Below are 19,852 nucleotides of genomic sequence, written 5' to 3' on the forward strand. Positions count from 1 at the left end.
CTTATTTATCTTTAGACGGAAAGGAGAGAGGGAGAGAAATATCAATGTATGGTTACCTCTCATGCGTCCCCTGCTGGGAACTGGCCTGCAACCCAGGCATGTGCCCTGACTGGGAATCCGACAGTGATCCTCTGGTTCACAGGCCTGCGCTCAATCCACTGAGCTACACCAGTCAGGGCAGCCATTTATTTTTAGAACCAAAGAGAAACCAAGTTGATAAAAAAATTACTGCTTTTGCCAAATCTTGTATAGAAATATTTTGAAATATTTCAAAACTATCTAATATTTGTGTGTCTCAGCCATAATTAAATCATCTTCAGATTAATTAGGTTTTACTTAACATGAAAATAGCTAGAGTATAGCCATATCCTCCATGTGGAGGAATATTAGTAAAGTCACTTCATTGCCACTTAATTAGGTAGATATTGCTAATTGAAAAAAATAACATGTAATAATGTTACAGATTATTTCTTAAATAAAAGCATCCAGTCTCACCATCCTCAAATGATTACTTTTGTTTTTGCATAGTTTTTCTGTCCTTGTTGATACAAATATACGTAGTTTTACACAGTTGCTCCTATAGCACTTGTACCATTTTAAATTTATGTTTTTCAGTCAACCTAATATCATTAACATTCTTCCATGTTTCTGCATTGTCATCCTATTTTAAAGGCTGCACAGTGTTCTGTTGTGTTGATACATTATCACTTGTTGAATCTATTATTTGTCCTCTTACATTATCTCAATATATAGTGAGCGTGTCTGTGTGGTAATTCTTTATTTCTGAATTCTTTCCTGAGAATTGGAGCATCAGAGTGAATAAACGTTTTTAAAAGTATTTCTGTATTGCTTTGCTTTCCAAGAGTTATACCAGTTTACACTACCAATAGCTGTGAGAGAGCTGAGTTGCTTTTAATGACAGTTTCTTTTCTAGACAAAAAATGCTGTCGAAAAGTTCACCGATGCCAAGAGAAATTTATTGCAAACTGAGAAAGACGCTGAGGAATTAGAAAAGCGAGCTCAGGAAACTGCTATTAACCTTGTCAAAGCCAACCAGCAGCTCAGGTAGGTGGGTCCCTCAGCTGTTGATACATTCGGTGAGGTGAACAGAAAGTTTAGTTCTAAGAGGATAATAATTGCTTTATGGTAAATTGTGCATGTTCGGTCTAAGGGAATAAAACGATGTTTTAGATTGATCCAGGCTGACACAAAGGATTTGGAGCAGCGCAAAATTGAACAAGAAGAAATCCTGAAAGAAATAAACAGAGTTGTTGCAGCAAAAGACTCAGACTTCCAGTGTCTAAACAAGAAGAAAGAAAAACTGACTGAAGAGTAAGTACTGTGGCCTCCGTGGGGCCTCAGGGAGTTTTACTGCGGTGGGGATCAGTCTGCATTTAGATCTGCTCTATTACTCTGTGCTTTACAGGCTGCAGAAACTGCAAAAAGACATCGAGACTGCAGAATGCAAGGAGAATCACCACCTGCAGGTCCTTGAAGAGTCGGAGACCCTCCTGCAGGCCAAGAGGGCAGAGCTGGAGAAGCTAAAAAGTCAGGTGTGGCAACAGATGCCTTGAAAAACCAGTTCATGGTGCTTGGAAACCTACATTTGTGTGATGAGTATAAAAAGTAATACATGTCTCATTATTGAAAAGACTGGAAAATATTTTTCAAAGTTTAAAGCACAAATGAGGCTATATATCCTAGTAAGAATAGAGTTCACCCAAATTTTAATCCCAGCCCAATAAAATATATTATTACGTAAAAGAAGTGAGTCTCAGAACAGGATATCCTCAGATCATTTATGTTAAATGTGTTTATGAACACTTATGTTTATGTTTTTATACCAAAGTATAAAAGTGGTCATCTGATAAGGGGGGGATTGTGAAGATTTTTCCACTTTCTCTCTTTTTCATGTTTGCATTTTCTATAAACAAATATGTTACTTTGAAAATTGTGAGTAATTTTTAAATTTACATAATGAATAAATTTTTAAGATCCCTGCCTAACTTCCATTGCCAAAGTAAGTTATCAAATGGAATAAGGTATAGATAGGAAAGTTTTTTGACAGCCATAACCTCAGGGATCATTATTACCCTATTTTTGTTCTTAGTGTGATTTGAGTGATTTTACTTAACGTGAGCTCAAGGTCTTTATTGGGCATTTAATACCTGTATCCCCAGCCCAGCCTTTCTGACTCTTGCAGCTAGGATAATTAGCATTAGGCTAGCTCCTAACTTCTCCCACAACCTCCAGCTGGACTAAACACTCCATCTCAGCACAAAGGCTGTATGGCCTTTGTCAAGCTCTGTGTGCTTCCCTTTTCTTCAATGCAGGTGACAGCTCAGCAGCAGGAGATGGCAGTCTTGGACAGGCAGTTAGGGAATAAAAAGGAGGAGCTGCACCTACTCCAAGAAAGCATGGTCCAGGCCAAAGCTGACCTCCAGGAAGCTCTGAGTCTGGGAGAAACTGAAGTGGCTGAGAAGTGCAGTCATATCAGGGTATGTTTTCCCCGTGGATTTTCTTAGGGGTCCTAGGATAGTAGTGTAGGTTTATTTTGAGATACATTCCTTGGTTCCACCACAAATGCAAATATAAATTCCTGAATCTTGACCCCTCTGTAACATCTGTTTGGTGGTGTGTTGTATACCCATGCTGTGGCTGTTAAGCGTAGCTCTCCCATACGTCTTCTGGACATACCCAAGGTTTTCTGCATCTGCCTTTCTCATACTACTTCTTCCCCAGGAATTTCCTCTCTGAGACTGTCCAGATCCTACCCATTTTTCGTGGTCCAGGTTCATACCACTAACACTTCCCGGACTTTCCCTTTACCCTGGAAGGACTCTTTTTCTCTTCTGAGTTTAGCAGCACTCTGCATGTTTCCTAGGGTATCTTAGCCTTTCCTGGTCATGTTTGTGTTCCCAGCCTTACTTCCCCACAAGGCACTAAGCTGCCCCTTGAGGTCAGGAGATATACCTGAATTAGCTGTGTTCTCTACAACACATTGCCTTGCACATGGTAAATATTACATACACATTTTAACTGAAGATAGTATGTTACTTTCTTACTTCTATTATACAGAAATATATTAGTGTAAAATACAGTGCTGTTCTGGACATAAAAGGCAAAAATGAGCTTGTTTCCAAATTAGAATTTCTATAAAATGAGACAGTTAATAACAGAACTGATACTAAAGTAATTCTCATTCATAATTTTGTGAAGGGGGTAACTTTTATTTATTTTCACACAGGAAGTAAAATCTCTTCTGGAAGAACTGAGTTTTCAGAAAGGAGAACTGAATGTGCAGATTAGTGAAAAAAAAACTCAACTTACTCTCATAAAGCAGGAAATTGAAAAAGAAGAAGAAAATCTTCAGGTAGTTTTAGGGCAAATGTCTAAACATAAAACTGGTAAGTTTAAAGGAAGACAGTCATATAAAGTCTCAGGTTGGAAATGTCTGTATTCCAGGTCACAGAAAAAAATACCAAATTGTCAAATAAACTTGGTTTATTTTAAAGTTTAACCTTACTACTAATAAGCAAAGAAAAACATAAAGGGAATATGATATTTTCTGTAATTTAAATTGATAAAGTTTATTTAAAAGCAGACTAATTATATTCATTGCTGACCCAGGAGTGATGAAAGAGCACTTTTCAAAGTATAAATGGGAACACTCTTCCAGTGTTTCAGGACTTGTAAAATTCACACCTATTGAAACACTTAGCCATTTCTGGTTTTTTAGAGAAGGCAAACATACATGCACACCACAGGAATATTTTTTAAAGACAAGCCTGTATTTCCTTGTTTCACAAATTAAGCTGCCCAAGTTGGTTACTTGAAGTAAAATTTATGACAAAATTTAGACACAAATGACCAATTTAAAAACCATATGTTAAGCCCTGGCTGGTATAGCTCAGTGGATTGAGCATGGGTCTGTGGACCACATGATCGAGGTTCGATTCCCATTCATGGCACATGCCTGGGTTGTAGGCCAGTTCCCAGGAGGGGATGCACGAGAGGCAACCATACATTGAGATTTCTTTCCCTCTCTTCTTCCCTTCCCCTCTAAAGATAAATAAGTAAAATCTTTTAAATAAAATTAAAAAAAATTTTAAAAGCCATATGTTAAAAATAAATGACATGCAAAAATGCTGGTGAGGAGAGTGAAAAAATAGATGAAAACTAAATATAGCGTCTGGTCCAAATTCATTTGTAAACATTTACCTGTGTGTGCACATGTGCTCTGGAAGTGCATCCAATTGTGACTGCAGTAGATGGTGGGGTGATTATGTTTTTTTTTTCTTTTGTACTTTTTGAAAATTTTCTATAGTTAGCAAATATTTTTATAATCAGAAAAACGTTACTATTTAAAAATCTATGTTTCAAAGGACAAAAATGTGTTATGTACATATTTTAAAGTTTTTTCTATTTTGCTTAAAATTCTTTTAGGTGGGGTAAATGCTTTTAGAACTAGATCTCTATTAATGTTTTTGTTAAAATGTTAAAATTAATGCTTAGCAATACTTTTAAAGGATTTTTTATTAAGAATACAATTATCTCCATTATTTCAGCACAAGTATGTTTTATCTATTGTTTCTTGTATCAGGCAATAGAATTATGTTCTGTTTTATTTAATAAATGTCTCCAAGTTCATTTAATAGCATGGACCATGCTTTCTTTCTGTTAGAACTAAAGAATATTCTGGACATGTTGCAACTTGAAAACAATGAGCTACAAGGCTTGAAGCTACAACATGACCAAAAAATGTCTGAGCTAGAGAAGACTCAGGTTGAAGTGCTGGAGGTAATAAGCAAAGCCATTTTCCCCGTACCAAACTGCAGTCGTGGTCTTTCAGCATGTTTGAGTCATCTTTTGTCTGATATAGGCGAAGCTGGAGTTAGAGAATTTGCAGCAGGCAGCCCTGCGACAGAAAGGGGAAACAGAGTGGCAGAAGCAGCTCCTCGAGAGGGACAGACGGGAAGTAGAGCGAATAACTGCTGAGACCCGAGCATTACAGTCATGTGTTGAGTCTCTGTGCAAAGAAAAGCAAGATCTCAAAGAGGAATGTGACAGCTGGGAAAAGAAGGTGGCACAAACTAAACGGTGAGAGCAGGAACAAACAGGTTTTCAAGTTCACTTCTTGAAAGCTAGAATATTACAAACACACTATTAAAAAATTGGAAAGTAGAGAAAAGGGGGGAAAAACAGTCCACAAACTCAGTATCACAATAAAATGCATCAGTAGCATTTGGGGTAAATTTCCTTTTATGTTTTTTTCCCCCAACATATTTTCTTAAATAACCTGTTTTGTGTGTAATCGTAATAATACATGCTGGAAGATATAAATAAGTGGAGAAATACACTTTGTTTGTGGGTAGGAAGACAATATTGTTATGATTTAGTTCTTCTCAAATTGAAATACAGAGTCAAAACAATTACAGTCATTAGCCCTGGCTGGCATAGCTCAGTGGATTGAGCGCAGGCCTTGGAACCAGAGGATTGTGGTTCGGTTCCCAGTCAGGGCACATGCCTGGGTTGCAGGCCAGTTCCCTGCAGGCCAACTCCCAGCAGGGGGCGCACAAAAGGCAACCATACATTGATGTCTCTCTCCCTCTCTCCTTCCCCTCTAAAGATAAATAAAATTGGAAAAAAAAAACAATTACAATCAAAATCCCAACAGGCTTTTTAAATAGAAATTGACAAGTTCTGAAATTCATATGGAAATACAAAGAACCTAGAATAAAATCTAAACCATGTTAGCTATGAACCAAATGCACTTTGAAAAAGAAGGACAAAAGTTTAGAGCTAATAGCACTCGGTTTCAAGACTTAGTATACAGCTATGGTAATCAAAACACCACAGCACTACTATAAAGATGGACACACACTTCAGTGGAACAGAATAGAAAGTCCGAAAATAAACTGACTAATATGTGAATAGCTGATTTTGACAAAGATGCAAAGACATCTTTTTCAGTAGAGAAAAGAGGATCTTGTTTCTGAAACAATTGCGTATCCAAAACCAAAGAAGAAAAAACAAGAACCATACCCCACAGTATATATGAAAATTAACTCAAAATGGACCATAAATGCGAGACCTAAGCATAAAACTTCTAGGAAGAAATCTTCATGACCTTGGGTTAGGCAGTGTTTTTATCTGTAAGACCAAAAGCATAATCCATAAAAGAATAAATTGATAAAATTGGACTTAACAGAATTTAAAACCTTCTCAAAAGACACTGTTAAGATACTGAAAAGACATGTAAGAGACTGCAACTACGTATCTTATAAAGGACTTGCACCCAGAATGTACATATATAAAGAATGCTCAGAATTCAAGTAAGAAGCCCTGGCTGGTGTAGCACAGTGGATTGAGCGTGGGCCTGCGAACCACACGATCAGGATTCGATTCCGAGTCAGGGCACATGCCTGGGTTGCAGGCCGGTTCCCTGCATGCCAACTCCCAGCAGGGGACACACGAAAGGCAACCATACATTGATGTCTCTCTCCCTCTCTCCTTCCCCTCTAAAGATAAATAAATAAATAAAATCTATAAAAAAATAAAAAAATAAAAATAAAGACTGACTATGCCGGATGTTAGCAAGGAACTTTCACGTACGATTAGTGGAAGTGTAAAATGTTCATGAGACTGCCTTGGAAAATAGTTTGGCGGTTACTTAAAAATTCAAACAAACAATTCAAACATGTATGTACCGAAAGATCTAGCAATTCCACTCTTAGGTATTTACTCAGGAGACATGAAAGCCTGTGTCCCTACAAAGGCTATATGCTAATGTTCATAGCAGCTTTTATTCGCCATAGCCAAAAACTAGAAACAACCTAAATGTCCATCAGCTGGTAAACAGGCAAATTATAGTATATCCCTACCATGGACCACTACTTAACAATAAGAAGGGGCAGAGTTGATACAACAACATGGCTGAATCTCAGAATAATCATTCTCAGTGGAAGAAGCCAGACAAAACCAAGGCCGTACTATGTGCTTCCAGTTATGTGAAAGAACGCATGCTCTTGCACATCTACCTGTGGACAAATGCTGTTTTACAGACAATTGTGCTTCTTTTGCACTTATAAGAAGTTAGAGATCCATTTTATTCACTCAGATATTTGGAATTCTTAGTCATGTTTTTCTTCCTGGTTTTTATAAAACTTCAATTTTAGTGAGTTACTTTTTGAAAAATCTCCTATTTGGAAAGCTGAAAATAAGGTTTCTTATGAAAATGAGTTGAAGAGCCTTAGATTTTTTAAGATTTATAATCATTCAGATTCCATAACTGCATTGTGAAAGCGTGGCACTGATCCTCCATCGTCTCTTACGTGTGCTTGAACATGAAGCATTTGACAGTCTGTCTGTTCTCTACTTGGATGGTAGGGTTTTAGCAGCTACAGAAGAGAACAGCAAAATGGAGCAATCAAACTTGGAGAAGCTGGAATTGGGTGTCAGAAAGCTGCAGCAGGAACTAGACCGATCAAACCGAGACAAGCTCTCCCTTCAGAAAGACATGGCGGCCGTGCAGCAGCAGCTCCGAGGTAGGGGCGGCACAGCAGGGGCTTCGGCCCTTCCTTAGCATTGTCTTTTAGTTGTTTGATCTTCTTGTAGAATGACTCGTGCTGCTGGGCATGGGATTTCTTTAGAAATGACGAAAATGCTCTAAATCTAGACTGTGACGATGTTTGTGCAACTGTGAATATGCTGAAAGTCACTGAATTGTATGCTGTAAGTGGGTGAAATACACAGTATGTGAATATCTAAACCTGTTTCAAACTAATTTTCATTCCTTAAAGAGTAATTTTAAAAACAGCAGAAAAATGAAACAAAAATTACTATTATTTCACCCCACAGAGATAATTCCTATTAACAGTTTGGTGAATATCCTTCCAGATTTTTCCTACGGATATGAGTGTTTGTTTATATAGCTTTAAAAACAAAAATAAAGATGCAAATAATGTCTTTATTACCAAATCTTTATAATTACTTATTATTACTTAGGAGAATTTACTAGGTAATTCTAGCTAATAACGTACTTGTTGATTACTATGTCTTAGACATGATGCAAGTACTTTGTATACATTTTCTCATTTAACCATTCTAACATTTTTACTTTACCCATTTATAAATGAGGGAATTTTAGTTTCTTTGTCATTTGCTGAAGATAAGTGTCTTGCTGAAGTTCACACAGCTAGTAAGTGACAAAACCAACACAGATAGAAAGTTTATTCCCAAGTTGTCTTCCTGAAAGGTTGTACCAAATTTATGTTTCTACCAGCAGTGTTGATGGTACCTGATTATAAATCATGCACTTCATCAACACTAGGCATTATCTGTATACATTTTTTGTTGAGTTTTGAAAATGAAGATCTTTAAAAATCCTAGGCTTCAAGCCCAGATCTGGGCTGTGCATGTACCTCTCTCTTTGGGCTTTAAAAAGATAGTGTGGCATAGTCACACATTTTCAAAAATACGTTTAAATTCACTTCCCCTACTTTTGGAGGGAGCTAAAGGGAATCTGGAAAATGCATACGTATGTATTTCTTATACGTATAAATGTTATTTCTGTAGAAAAACAAGAGGCACTAAACTCACTACAGGAAGAACTAGCTGATGTTCAAGACCATTTGAACCTAACACAACAGGTGAGCCTCACGTGTGAACTTCTGGTAGTGTCCTGAAGGCATGCAGGCAGTTGGTTGAAATATCAGTCAGGCTGATTTCTTTTCATACCGTCAGGTCCCACAGGGCCATTTATACAGCACAGACATCATATACACAAAAATTTTGATGCGGAACAGTGATTTTCTAATTTATCTTAGCCCTAGAACTCTTGATTCAAACAACATTTTACTCAAAATGAATAAATAAGGTGACAGACCTGAGCCCAACCCCTCAGCAGTCCCTGTGGAAGCTTCAGGGACCAGATGGACTATCTCTTGTCTGTGGCAGAGATGAGAGACTGGGCTTAGATCTCATCACTCATTGAGCTGCAGAGTAACTGCCAGAGCTGGGCCCCTGTCTTCTCAGATGTTGAATAGAGTGGACCCTTGACTCTTATACTTTTGATGATCTACTTAAGAGTATTTCGGTGTTGTCCTGTGAGAATCGTGTTTTAAATCTTCACCCAAGGATATGTTATTGATTTTCGGGGCAGGAGGGTGGGGACAGAGAGATACAGAGAGATAAACATTGATGAGAGAGAAACCAATCAATTGCCTCTCGTATGGTTCCTGACAGGGAGTGAACCAGCAACCTAGGTGTGTGTCCTGAGCAGGAATCAAACCTACAACTGTGTGTGTGTGTGTGTGTGTGTGTGTGTGTGTGTGTGTACACAGAATGATGTTCCAACCAAGTGAGCCAGCCACCTGGCCACAGCAGAATAGTGTTATATTTTGGGTTTCAAAGAACCTCAAGCAGGTTCTGGGCCATAGTTTCCACAATGTAAATTGGGGATTTGATTAGACACCTAAATTCTCTTCCTTCTACCTCTAGAATTCTGTGTTTCTAAGATGTATAAAATGTAAAATGAGCCCTGGCTAGTATGGCTCAATAGATTGAGCGCCAGCCTGAGAACTAAAGGGTCACTGGTTGGATTCCCTGTTGGGGCACATGCCTAGGTTGCGAGCCAGGTCCCCAGTAGGGGACATGTGAGAGGCAACCACACACTGATGTTTCTCTCCTTGTCTTTCTCCCTCCCTTCCCTTCTGTCTGGAAATAAAATATATAAAAAGTCTTTTTAAAAATGTAAAATGAAAGTATTCTATATTTTAAAATCTTACATGGATTCTCATGAATATTTTTGTGTTGTTAGAAATATGGTAACTTAAAAAATGCTTAATTTGAAGAAAGATGTATTGTTTTCTGAGTTTTCTAACCTGTATATTTCAAATGATAACAAAACCATGCCTTAGGTTATTTTCAATAAGAATTCACAGTTTTTCTCAATATCCTTAGCAAGCCTGTGAGATGGGCATTGTTTATTCCCATGTCAGTGACAATGCAGCTGAAACTCAGAACTAACTCTCTTGCTGAGGTTCTAACATCTTCTGTCATCTTATTTTTATAGGTACTAAAAAGAAGGTCAGTGGTTGAGTTCTGGGAACCTTGGTATAAGTTTGTTGTTTGTTGAGATAATAAAGGATGTGGAACTTTTATTTTATCTCATTTTGTTAGACTTGGCAGATGCTGGAGCGGCACTAGCCGTTTCTAGTAAAGATAGCTGTGTTAGAAGTTTCAGTGTATTCTTTCACCTAAAGGACCTGCTCCACTCCACCAAGCATAAGGAGGCACTGCTCAGTGAGCAGACCAGGCTCCAGAAGGACATTAGTGAGTGGACAAAGAAGTTCGAAGACTGCCAGAGAGAAGGGGAGACAAAGCAGCAACAGCTTCAAGTGCTCCAGAGTGAGATTGAAGAAAACAAAGCCAAACTAGCCCAACAAGAAATGGTACTGCACACTTAAGATTTTATGCAACAGGAAACACATTGTCACTCGTGGGAGCTTTTCTTCCCGCTGGCAGAATCCTGCTGAGAAGTACCCCCATGGGACTAGCTTCCCTTACCTGCTCTGTGTAACCAGGGGATACTGAAGCCAACTCTCTCTTAGTGTTAGTATTGTGGCCTTAGAATATCAGTCCTATAAAGCAGATGTCCCCAGCCTTTTTGGTACCAGGGGCCGGTTTCATGGAAGACAGTTTTTCCATGGACTGGATTGGTGGGAGAATGGCTTTATAGCCTGCCACCAGATGCAGCTTAATTGTCCCTTGCCACTCAGTAATAAGGTTTTAAGTCTGCAAGCAATTGATTTATTATGGTCTCTGTGCAACCAAACCTCTCCGCCAATGGTAATTTGTGTTTGCAGCCGCCCCAGCGCTGGCATCACCGCCTCAGCTCCACCTCAGATCCTCAGGCACTAGATTCTCATAAGGAGCGCAAACCTAGATCCCTCGCATGCGCGGTTCACAGCAGGGTTCCTGCTTCTGGGAGAGTCTAATGCCTCCGCTGATCTGACAGGAGGCGGAGCTCAGGTGGTAATGGCAGGGATGGGGCGCAGCTGCGAATACAGACGAAGCTTCTTCGCTTGCTTGCCTGCCGGCCACTTACCGCCTGCTATGCTCCAGGGTTCCTAACAGGCCACAGAGCAATAGCGGTCCATGGCCTGGGAGTTGGGGACCCTTGCTATAAAGAATATTGATGGCTACATGTCATTTGCTGCTTGAATCCCCTTCTCAGATGCTGGCCAAGTCTTTTTCAAGTCCCTGCTTGGTCATCTTTGTACAAGGAGTTCACTCTGTCACCATGGGCCATTTCTTACTCTCTATTGAACTGGAATATACCTAGTGTCCATGAAGGTTACCTCATCTGGGACACTATTTGTTACTGAATAGTAACTAAAGTTTTCTTTATTAAGATGTTTCAGAGACTCCAGAAAGAGCAAGAAAGTGAAGAAAAACAATTAGAAGCCAGTAAAATGACACTGAAGGAGCAGCAGCACCAGCTGGAAAAGGAATTAACAGACAAGAAAAGCAAATTGGACCAGGTGCTCACAAAGCTGTTGGTGGCAGAAGAGCGTGTCAGGACCCTGCAGGAAGAGGAAAGGCGGAGTGAGGCCCTGGAGAAGTCACTCTCCCAAACCCGTATGTGTTCTGGAACATCACACTTGGGGGGTGGGGGTCGTCCGGTGTCCTGTAAAGTGTGTGCATTGAGATCCTGGCCCCAAACACGGCCCAGAAAGGAAAGCATGTACGGATGGGGTCCTCCTAGCCCTGCCTGCAAGAGGGGAGGAAATACTTTGTCTTTATGACGGTGGCTTTCCATCTATTGGCATTTGAGACCGACTGGTAAGCCTTTCTGCTTTACCATATTGTCTTCTTTGAGGATGCTGTCCCCAGAAAGTGGGACATTAAGGCAGAGGAGTGCCAGAAGGTGCTCTATGGAGTACATTATGTATGAGCTTTGAAAACAGTACCCATTTCCTCTCAACCAGTGAAAGAAACAATATTAATTCTGCTTCTTCTATCCAAATTTGACAAATACCAAGATACAGGTATTTGCCTTTAGGTCTGTTTGTTCTCTCTTAAGTTGTATATAAATGAAATTGACATGGGAATCCAGGGTAAATGACTGTTCTAACATCAATAAATTATTATTTTTTTCTGCAGGGTTTACTAATGACCAAAAAATGTTGTCCCCTCTCCCCACCTCCAAGTAAACTCAGTGGACTCGGGGATCTAAAAGGGTTGTTACTCCTTTTTCCCTGAGAATTCTCGATAGCCCCAGACCCAACCATTTCATTATGAAAATGAAACAGCAACAACAACAAAAAACTTTTAAAAGAAGCATGACAATGCCAGAGGTGTAAAAAGTGAAATCTGGATAGGGTGTTACTCTAAAGAGGGTGATAAGAAAAAATTGTTTTAACTGTCACTATTATTTATGAGCATTGTTCATTGAGTCTCACTGTGTACTGTGTAGTTGCATACGTGGTGCCCACTGAACACCAAGAGAGAGGCTCCCCTGTGAAATAGGGCTCATACCACGCCAAATCTTGTGTTCTTCGCACAGGACCACCTCCTGTGAAGGAAGAAGTAAGTGCTGGTGTGCCTCCCTTTATTAAAATCAAGGTTTATAAAAAAACACTTCAGCAGCTTGTTCCATGTTCCCTGCACCTCAGGATTAGGGCTGTTTTTGAGTCAAAGACTTAGAAAGGACACAGTAGCTAAGGACACTCCTGTTGGAGTCAGGACCCCCAATTATGTCAAGAGGCACCAGTTATGTCAAGAGGCCTCCTTTTCTGGGCCTCTGGTGTATTGGAGGGGGACTTGGGAGACTCGGCAAGGGAAGGGAGTGTGGCACATCACTCCTCCCTCATACGCAGTCTGCCCATGTGGGAAGGAAAGTTCTGCCCGCAGCCAGCCCAGGCCCTCTGGCTAAAGTACTGAAAATGCTCATTTCAGAACAACAGCTTTCAGAACGAGAACAGCAATTAGTGGAAAAGTCAAATGAGCTGCTGGCTCTCCAGAAAGAGACAGATTCTATGAGGGCAGACTTCAGCCTCTTGCGGAACCAGTTCTTGACAGAGAGGAAGAAATCTGAGAAACAGGTTCTCAGCCTGAAGGAAGCACTTAAGGTCCAGCGGAGCCAGCTGGAGAAAAATCTTCTGGTGAGTACCTGCTGCCCTGGCGGTTTATGAGCGAATGATGCATTTAAATGTTGAAACTGAAACACTGCTTCAGTGTAGAGGAAGTAGATTACCTGGCACCCCAGCTGTTGCTTTTGGTGTATTTAGGCATAATTAGTTCTTGAAGCTGATTGTCAGTTTTACCTGCGTCCAGGCTGCAGCCCTAGAGGAGCCCCATTGGGCTGGCTGGAAAGATGGTCCTGTGAAGACACCATGTCAGCACAAAGCAGAGAGCACTCACTCTCAGCTAGTGAGCCGCTGCTTACCTCCCCCCGGGGGGGGGGGCGGGGGGAGGGGCAGTGCAGGGGCTTTGGGGAAGGAAGGTATCTGAAGGCATTTACACAGCTGCAGTCAATGCTCCCTGCGTTTTCTCAGCCTACCCTTTCCAGTCAATGTTAGCTTTAATCAATTATCCTAAAACCAGGAAGCCCCATTTAAGTACGCTTTTATTCCTGAAATAAATTTGGGGAGATAATAAATAAATTTTGGGAGGTAATACTCAGATGAATTCAAAATCAGTTTATGGCGGATGGAGGCAGACAGGCAGCAATAGGGACTGTCACAGGGATGGGTTGTCTGACTTTCGGAGAGTTCATGAAGCCCTTTGGTGTGCATGGAACATGCACATTTAAACATGGGACATGTTTAAATCATGTGTGTTTTTCAGATGGTGATAGATACTCTTACAACTAATGGTAGGGCAACATGATTGTAAAGATAATGTATAGCTACCTAGATTTTAATCTTTGCAGATAATTAACGTAGCTCAGAAAGGGAAAGTAACTTATTATCAAAAGGAATGTTGAAGATCTAGGACTCAGACTTTGGGCTAACAGACTCTGAGAGGGTATGTCCTCGCAGCTCTACCACAGCTTCTAAAGAAGGCAGGTAGAACTGCCTGCATTTCACAGCTAGAGAAGCTGTGGCCCAGAGGGGAAATGAAGTGACACAGCTAGTGAGTGTGTAAGCCAGCAGGGACATCTCCATGTGCTGGGCCACAGTCATTTTCCCCCTTCCACGCTAGGAGCAAAAGCAGGAGAACAGCTGCATGCAGAAGGAAATGGCAACAATCGAACAGGTGGCCCAGGACAACCACGAACGGGCCAGGCGCCTGATGAAGGAGCTCAGCCAGATGCAGCACGAGTACACGGAGCTCAAGAGACAGGTGCGCCCCACAGCCCCTGCCAGTGGTCCCGGACAGAGAGGACTCTCGAGGCACACTCACGCCCCAGGGCCTCGGACAGAGTCCATTTCTCCTATGGCTCTTACAGAGGGGTATTTCTTTGTGGAAATTGTGAAAGCTGACTATAAGAATGTCTGTTAAGTCAAATTTGGTTTTCTAGTCTAAAAAAAAGTACTTGTTCAAATATATTTTTCAACAGACTTTTCATGTTGGTTTTGAGGGAAAAATGAAGTTGTTTAGCATAAAATTTTATCATGTCCCAAAGACGTGTATTGAAATGTTAGATTTTAGGTCAGAAACAAGTCTGTAAGAGCCAAACTCCTGGGCAAGAAAAAGTGAGTCCGGGGGAAGCTTCGCCACCCTGCAGTGGGTGTGAGAGGGGTTCCCACTCAGCCTGGAGAGTCTCCTCCTAGAGGCCCCCCATGTCCCTTAGCCAGTGTCAGCAGCATCCGGGCCACCCAGAACTCTTGTCGGGCTGCTATGGCCACTCAGTTCATCCTGCCAGTTTGTCCTTTGGACAACCCCATGTGGTTGTTCGATTTCATCTGTGACTCTAAACCACCCCTAAAGTCACCCACTTTGGTTGAAGAAAAAAAATGTATTTGAGTCCCCAAGCCTCTGCAAGCTTCGAAGGGCAATTACCAGTGGTTGTGACTACTTATCTTCAATAACCTTTTTTTGGAGAGAGCCACATAGAATAGTCTCAGGTATTCAACACCACCTGTACTGCCTGAGGAAACCTCTAGACTGCTCAAACCACCGATTTCTTCACCTCTAGAACAAAAGCATTCAACCAGCTCACTTCTAAGACCCCTTGCAACATCCACTTTTATCATCTAGGTCATTTACGACCTGTTTCAGCAAATGGCCCTTTTCTCCTAGTTGTCATTTATTGGGTACCACTGAGGTGTTTCATATAAATTCTCACCTAGTTCTCATTTTTTAATGCAAGGTATTATCTTGTAGAAATGAGGTGGCCGGCTCAGAAGTTAGCAAACTTGCCCTAGCTCATGTGGTCAAGGTTGCTGGCAGTGAGGCTGAAACCTGCTGCGTCTCATCCAGAGACTGACTCCTGCGAGTGCCACACTGTCAACAAGCGCTGTGCCGGTGCTCGTGCAAGTGGCAGTCGCCGCACTCAAGGGCAGAGAAAGTGTTTCCTCAGTAGCTCATAGGTGCTTCAGTACTTGAAAAACCACAAGCTTTGGACATTTGTAGATCTTTAAAGACATGACACATTAAACAGTTCAATTCTAAGTCAGTCCCAAACTTTACCAGTGTGGCCTTTGACTCTCACTTTTCAGATGGCAAACCAAAACGACTTGGAGAGAAGACAAATGGAAATCAATGAAGCAATGAGGACGCTGAAATCCGAGGTGAAAGATGAAATCAGAACCAGCCTAAAGAATCTGAATCAGTTTCTTCCAGAACTACCCCCAGATCTGGAAGCTGTTTTGGGAAGGAATGAAAACCTAGGAGGAGGGTTGGAGAGCTTGAAAGAGAACTTTCCATTCACCATGAGTGAGAGACCATCACCTTTTGAAGAAAAACCTAATTTTTCCCAAATTCACATAATGGTAAGGATTTATCCTGCTATTCTCTGGACGTTGTAGAGGATAATTTGGTTCCCACCTCCGCCTGGATTAGCCGGAAGTCAGACTTGACGGTGGGGAGGACAGGAGGAAAAGGCTGGTTGGTTACTGGCAGCGGTGTGTGGTGATTGATGTTTCCCTTTCCCTCTGAAAAAGGATGAACACTGGCGGGGAGAAGCACTGCGAGAGAAACTGCGTCACCGAGAGGACCGACTCAAGGTTGTCCTTTGCAAAATACATATATAGCCTGTTTCTTGGCATCGTGAGGAGCGTGGGGGAGGTTGCTTGCGTTCAGCTACTGTTGTCACATGGGCTGCGTTGCAGGGCTCACAGCAGTTGTATGGATTCCGTGGCTGAAGCTCAGAGAAGTTGGCGTCACATAGTTGAGTGGCAGGAACCGTACTCAAAACCATGAATTCTGCTGTTAAGCCCAGCATTCTTTAACCTGTGTAACGCTGCTTCACCTCAAGAACTGACAGAAACTAAGCATTTGGGACAGGAAGTGGAAAATGATAACACAGCTCACAGGCCAGTGGTTGGGGGAAAGGTTGGACGTATAGGAAAAGCAGTCTGGTGTCAGACACGAAGGCCTTGCTACTTGTCCAGGGAAGCCCGTCTATCTGTAGGCAGCTGAAAAGAGGAGTCCAGGATTTAGTGGTTGGTGCTGACCTAAAGGCTGGGGTTAAGAGCTGTAAACTGAAGTGAGTTAGAACAAGAGAAGACAGAATGTGTCTTTAGAGAACAGATACACACACCAGTGGCTACAACATCAGAGGGCACGGATGAGCTCACTCCCTTCAGGACAGGAAGTTCTGTGGGACAGTGCCCTGTAGGCTTTGAGAGCAGCATTTCAAAGATGCGGCACTGAGAAGCCAGAAAGTAGTCTGAGCTTGACGATTAAAGCCATTGTGGGAGACACTAAAGACATCAGGTATAAGCCAGTCTTCTGAGTCTGGGCAGAAAAGGAAGAGAGGAGGCAGTAATTTAGTGGGGGGTTCCTCAGCACACTTACAGTGGGGACAATAGGCTGAGTAAAAGGCCCAGTTAATGGGAACACAGAATGTACAAGTTCACGTATACTAACAGCAGTGTGTGTCTCCAGATTTTTTTATTTTTTAAAAAAGTTTTTTAGGACAGGAGCATTTTCAGCACTCATTCCTACTTTATGGTAGTAAGACTTGCCTATCAAGTGTTAAACACGAGGAAGCTACTGAGTAATAAATAGTACTGGTACATTTCTTCTGTATAAAACCCTAAATTCTACCCTAACACTTTCAGGCCCAACTTCGACGCTGCATGTCCAAGCAAGCAGAAGTGTTAATCAAAGGGAAGCAGCAGACAGAGGGCACTTTACACAGCTTGAGGAGACAAGTCGATGCCTTAGGGGAACTGGTCACCAGCACGTCTGTAGAGTCCACGTCACCCAACGTGTCTCAGCTGGAATCTTCTTCTCTCACAGAGGACTGTCAGCTCGGACCAAGCCAGGTAAAAGGGAGCTCTTTGCAAGGGTCTGACCTAAACTTGGAAGGCACCTGAAAGCTTCAGGGTATATAATCTAGAGACTCAGGAGGGGGAAAAAATGCCACCTTCAAATCTCTGGAAAACTTGTCCTAATTAAGACTTGTTTTTGTCATGGTCCCTAGAAAAACTGCAACTGACTGGTTAATAGATGTAGAAACTGAGGTCCTAGGAAACCGACTAGAACTGGAGATGGGATGACCTGTCAGGGACGTGCTTAATTCTGCTGTTGACGTCCTCCATTTCCACATTCCCCTCTGCTCTACTGGCTTGTACAGCGTTTAGACCTGGGAGGCCAGTATGAGTCTGGGTATAGTCGGTCCGTCCCCTATATGCTGGGGGAAAGTGACTGACTGTGCCTACTGTTATTCCTAGCAAAGTTTGAACACAGACCTCTTAACCCAGGGTCTATTTTCAAAACCCCATAATTTCACAAGGGTTTCCTGAGTGACTTAGATATGGTTAATCTTCTAAGGGGAACATAAAATACACTCATGGGTTGGTAAATAGTAACATAGTACTACCATCAGAGACAGGTAATAGCTACCATTTTGAGTGCCTACTATGTACCAAACCCTTTACGTATGTTTTCTTAGTCTTTACATTCTGGGAGGTAGGATTATCCCTTTATACAGATAAGGAAATTATGTACAATGAAAAATGATGTCAGCATCACAGAAGACAAAACCAGGACTTAGGGGCTAACCTGTCTTTCCCAGAGCAGCATATGGAGTGGTTGAGCCACAAGGAACATTCAGGGGCAACTGCCTCCTTACTAGGCACAAGCTGACTAGCAGCAGAGCCAAGATTGAAGTATGATTACTTTGCAACCTTCTATGGTAGGACCCAAGTCAGGTACAGACCCAAACCATCATGGGGCTCAGGGTGTGACTTAAGGAAGAGGGTGTCAGGTGGCTTTGGAGATGAGACCGCCTGCCTCCAGCAGTGGGAGATGTATGTGCAAGGGTTTGGGAGCCGGGTTCGATGATTAGATGGCAGTGGCAGCCAGAAGAGTTCTGGTGCTCTAAATTCAAGAGAGTAACAGAGGAGGGTTAGAGGCACAATGGACAGGGGTGATTGTTAACATTATTTTGGAATCTGGGGTAGTAATCCCAGTCTCTGAGACAAAAGCCTCTACTACACTGGAGTCTGAGCCTAATGCTTTATCTACCTTTTCAGAGCTCCTTCCACCAAGTTCTGCAAGGTCCGTCAAAATCACGAGACTACCGACACTGATGCCATTCCCAGCTTCCTGCTCACAGGGTACCTGTTGCAAATAGTTCTTAACCAGCATTTTCAGTTGGAAAATCTTGAACTGTAGTTTATCATCGTCTTAGGAAAAGTATCTTTTAAACTTTTTTCTCAGATAATTTTATAGTGGTTCATCTTAAAACATTTTTCCAAAGAGGTACTCAAATACATTTTTTACCTATTGCTGTCATGCTAGTTCTGTTAATTGAAGACCTATTTGTACTGTTGGAAGAATTTATCCTTTTTTTCTTTGTCTTACTATAGGGAGAAAGAAATGGTTCAGCCAGATGAGGAAAGACTGTCTTACATAATTATGAGGAAAGACCTTCTCCACTACCTCATGAACTTCATAGTTGGGATGCCATTTGGTTTATCAAGATCCAGTGATTTCAGATGCTGAAACTCCACTGTGGTTTATCTCACTTGGACCATTAAGGCCAGGGGTTTTTGTAAATCGTTTGTACATATGGGAGTAGCTATATACAATTTAAACCAGGGTACTAGATGGCTGAGCATTTTTTTTAATCTTTGAAACGTGTTTTTATAAAACCTATGATGAATGTAACTGCGAATTTGAATCTATAAACTGTTAAACTCTGTAGTCACAAAGAAAAAGTATACTTAGGTCCCTCTTCATTTATAAGTGTCAAGTTATTTTTGGATTTGCTTAAAATCTATTTTCGTATGAAAATAAAAGGTAAAATAAATTTGAGGCTGCCTCTGACTTTACATTTCAGAAGCCATCATATTATTACCTTAATTCTAAGAAATGACAATCTTTCAAATGGTTTTCCATCTTTTGGCTGGAGGTTGAAGTATATTGTACCTATCTATATATCTCATCTTAGGAAATATCTATTATAAAACTATTACATTTCAGGTGCTTTCTTCAATCAAAACTATTTGATGGAAAAAGAATTTTGTACTTGAGAGAATCTGATCCAATGGTAAGTTCCAGTTATGTTTAGACTTTTACAATTTTGTGTTCCTGTAATTAATGGCTTAACTCCTGGTCTGTAAATACATTATTTCTATAAACACAAGAGTAGCAATTACTGTCAAAATGTGCGGCAACACAATTACTCCCATGGGATAGGTGAAGTATGAGATTACATGGAACAGAC

General features: G+C 41.2%; 1 protein-coding gene across 9 annotated transcripts in view; it reads left to right on the forward strand.

Moving 5' to 3' along the window:
* The window catches only part of CNTRL (centriolin), an 89,703-nt gene extending 70,075 nt beyond the window's left edge, over positions 1–19,628 (forward strand). For 6 of the 9 annotated variants that reach the window (XM_037059177.1, XM_037059178.1, XM_037059179.1 and 3 more), the window contains 18 exons: positions 935–1,065; positions 1,192–1,332; positions 1,427–1,553; positions 2,334–2,498; positions 3,248–3,407; positions 4,685–4,800; positions 4,883–5,100; positions 7,390–7,547; positions 8,578–8,651; positions 10,266–10,454; positions 11,418–11,643; positions 12,964–13,169; positions 14,212–14,352; positions 15,672–15,944; positions 16,116–16,178; positions 17,238–17,444; positions 18,657–18,740; positions 18,993–19,628. In XM_037059177.1, coding sequence (XP_036915072.1) covers positions 935–1,065; positions 1,192–1,332; positions 1,427–1,553; positions 2,334–2,498; positions 3,248–3,407; positions 4,685–4,800; positions 4,883–5,100; positions 7,390–7,547; positions 8,578–8,651; positions 10,266–10,454; positions 11,418–11,643; positions 12,964–13,169; positions 14,212–14,352; positions 15,672–15,944; positions 16,116–16,178; positions 17,238–17,444; positions 18,657–18,713 — 2,652 coding nt within the window. In that variant the 3' untranslated portion in view covers positions 18,714–18,740; positions 18,993–19,628. Of the gene's footprint in view, positions 1–934; positions 1,066–1,191; positions 1,333–1,426; positions 1,554–2,333; positions 2,499–3,247; positions 3,408–4,684; positions 4,801–4,882; positions 5,101–7,389; positions 7,548–8,577; positions 8,652–10,265; positions 10,455–11,417; positions 11,644–12,571; positions 12,595–12,963; positions 13,170–14,211; positions 14,353–15,671; positions 15,945–16,115; positions 16,179–17,237; positions 17,445–18,656; positions 18,886–18,992 lie in introns of those variants that run through there. The other 3 variants (XR_005068403.1, XM_037059176.1, XM_037059180.1) reach the window with 3 other exon arrangements.
* The last annotated feature ends 224 nt before the right edge of the window (positions 19,629–19,852 follow it).

This window comes from Sturnira hondurensis, unplaced genomic scaffold (assembly GCF_014824575.4).
Source record: "Sturnira hondurensis isolate 20B ecotype Veracruz unplaced genomic scaffold, ASM1482457v3 Scaffold0010448, whole genome shotgun sequence".
Classification (NCBI taxonomy): domain Eukaryota; kingdom Metazoa; phylum Chordata; class Mammalia; order Chiroptera; family Phyllostomidae; genus Sturnira; species Sturnira hondurensis.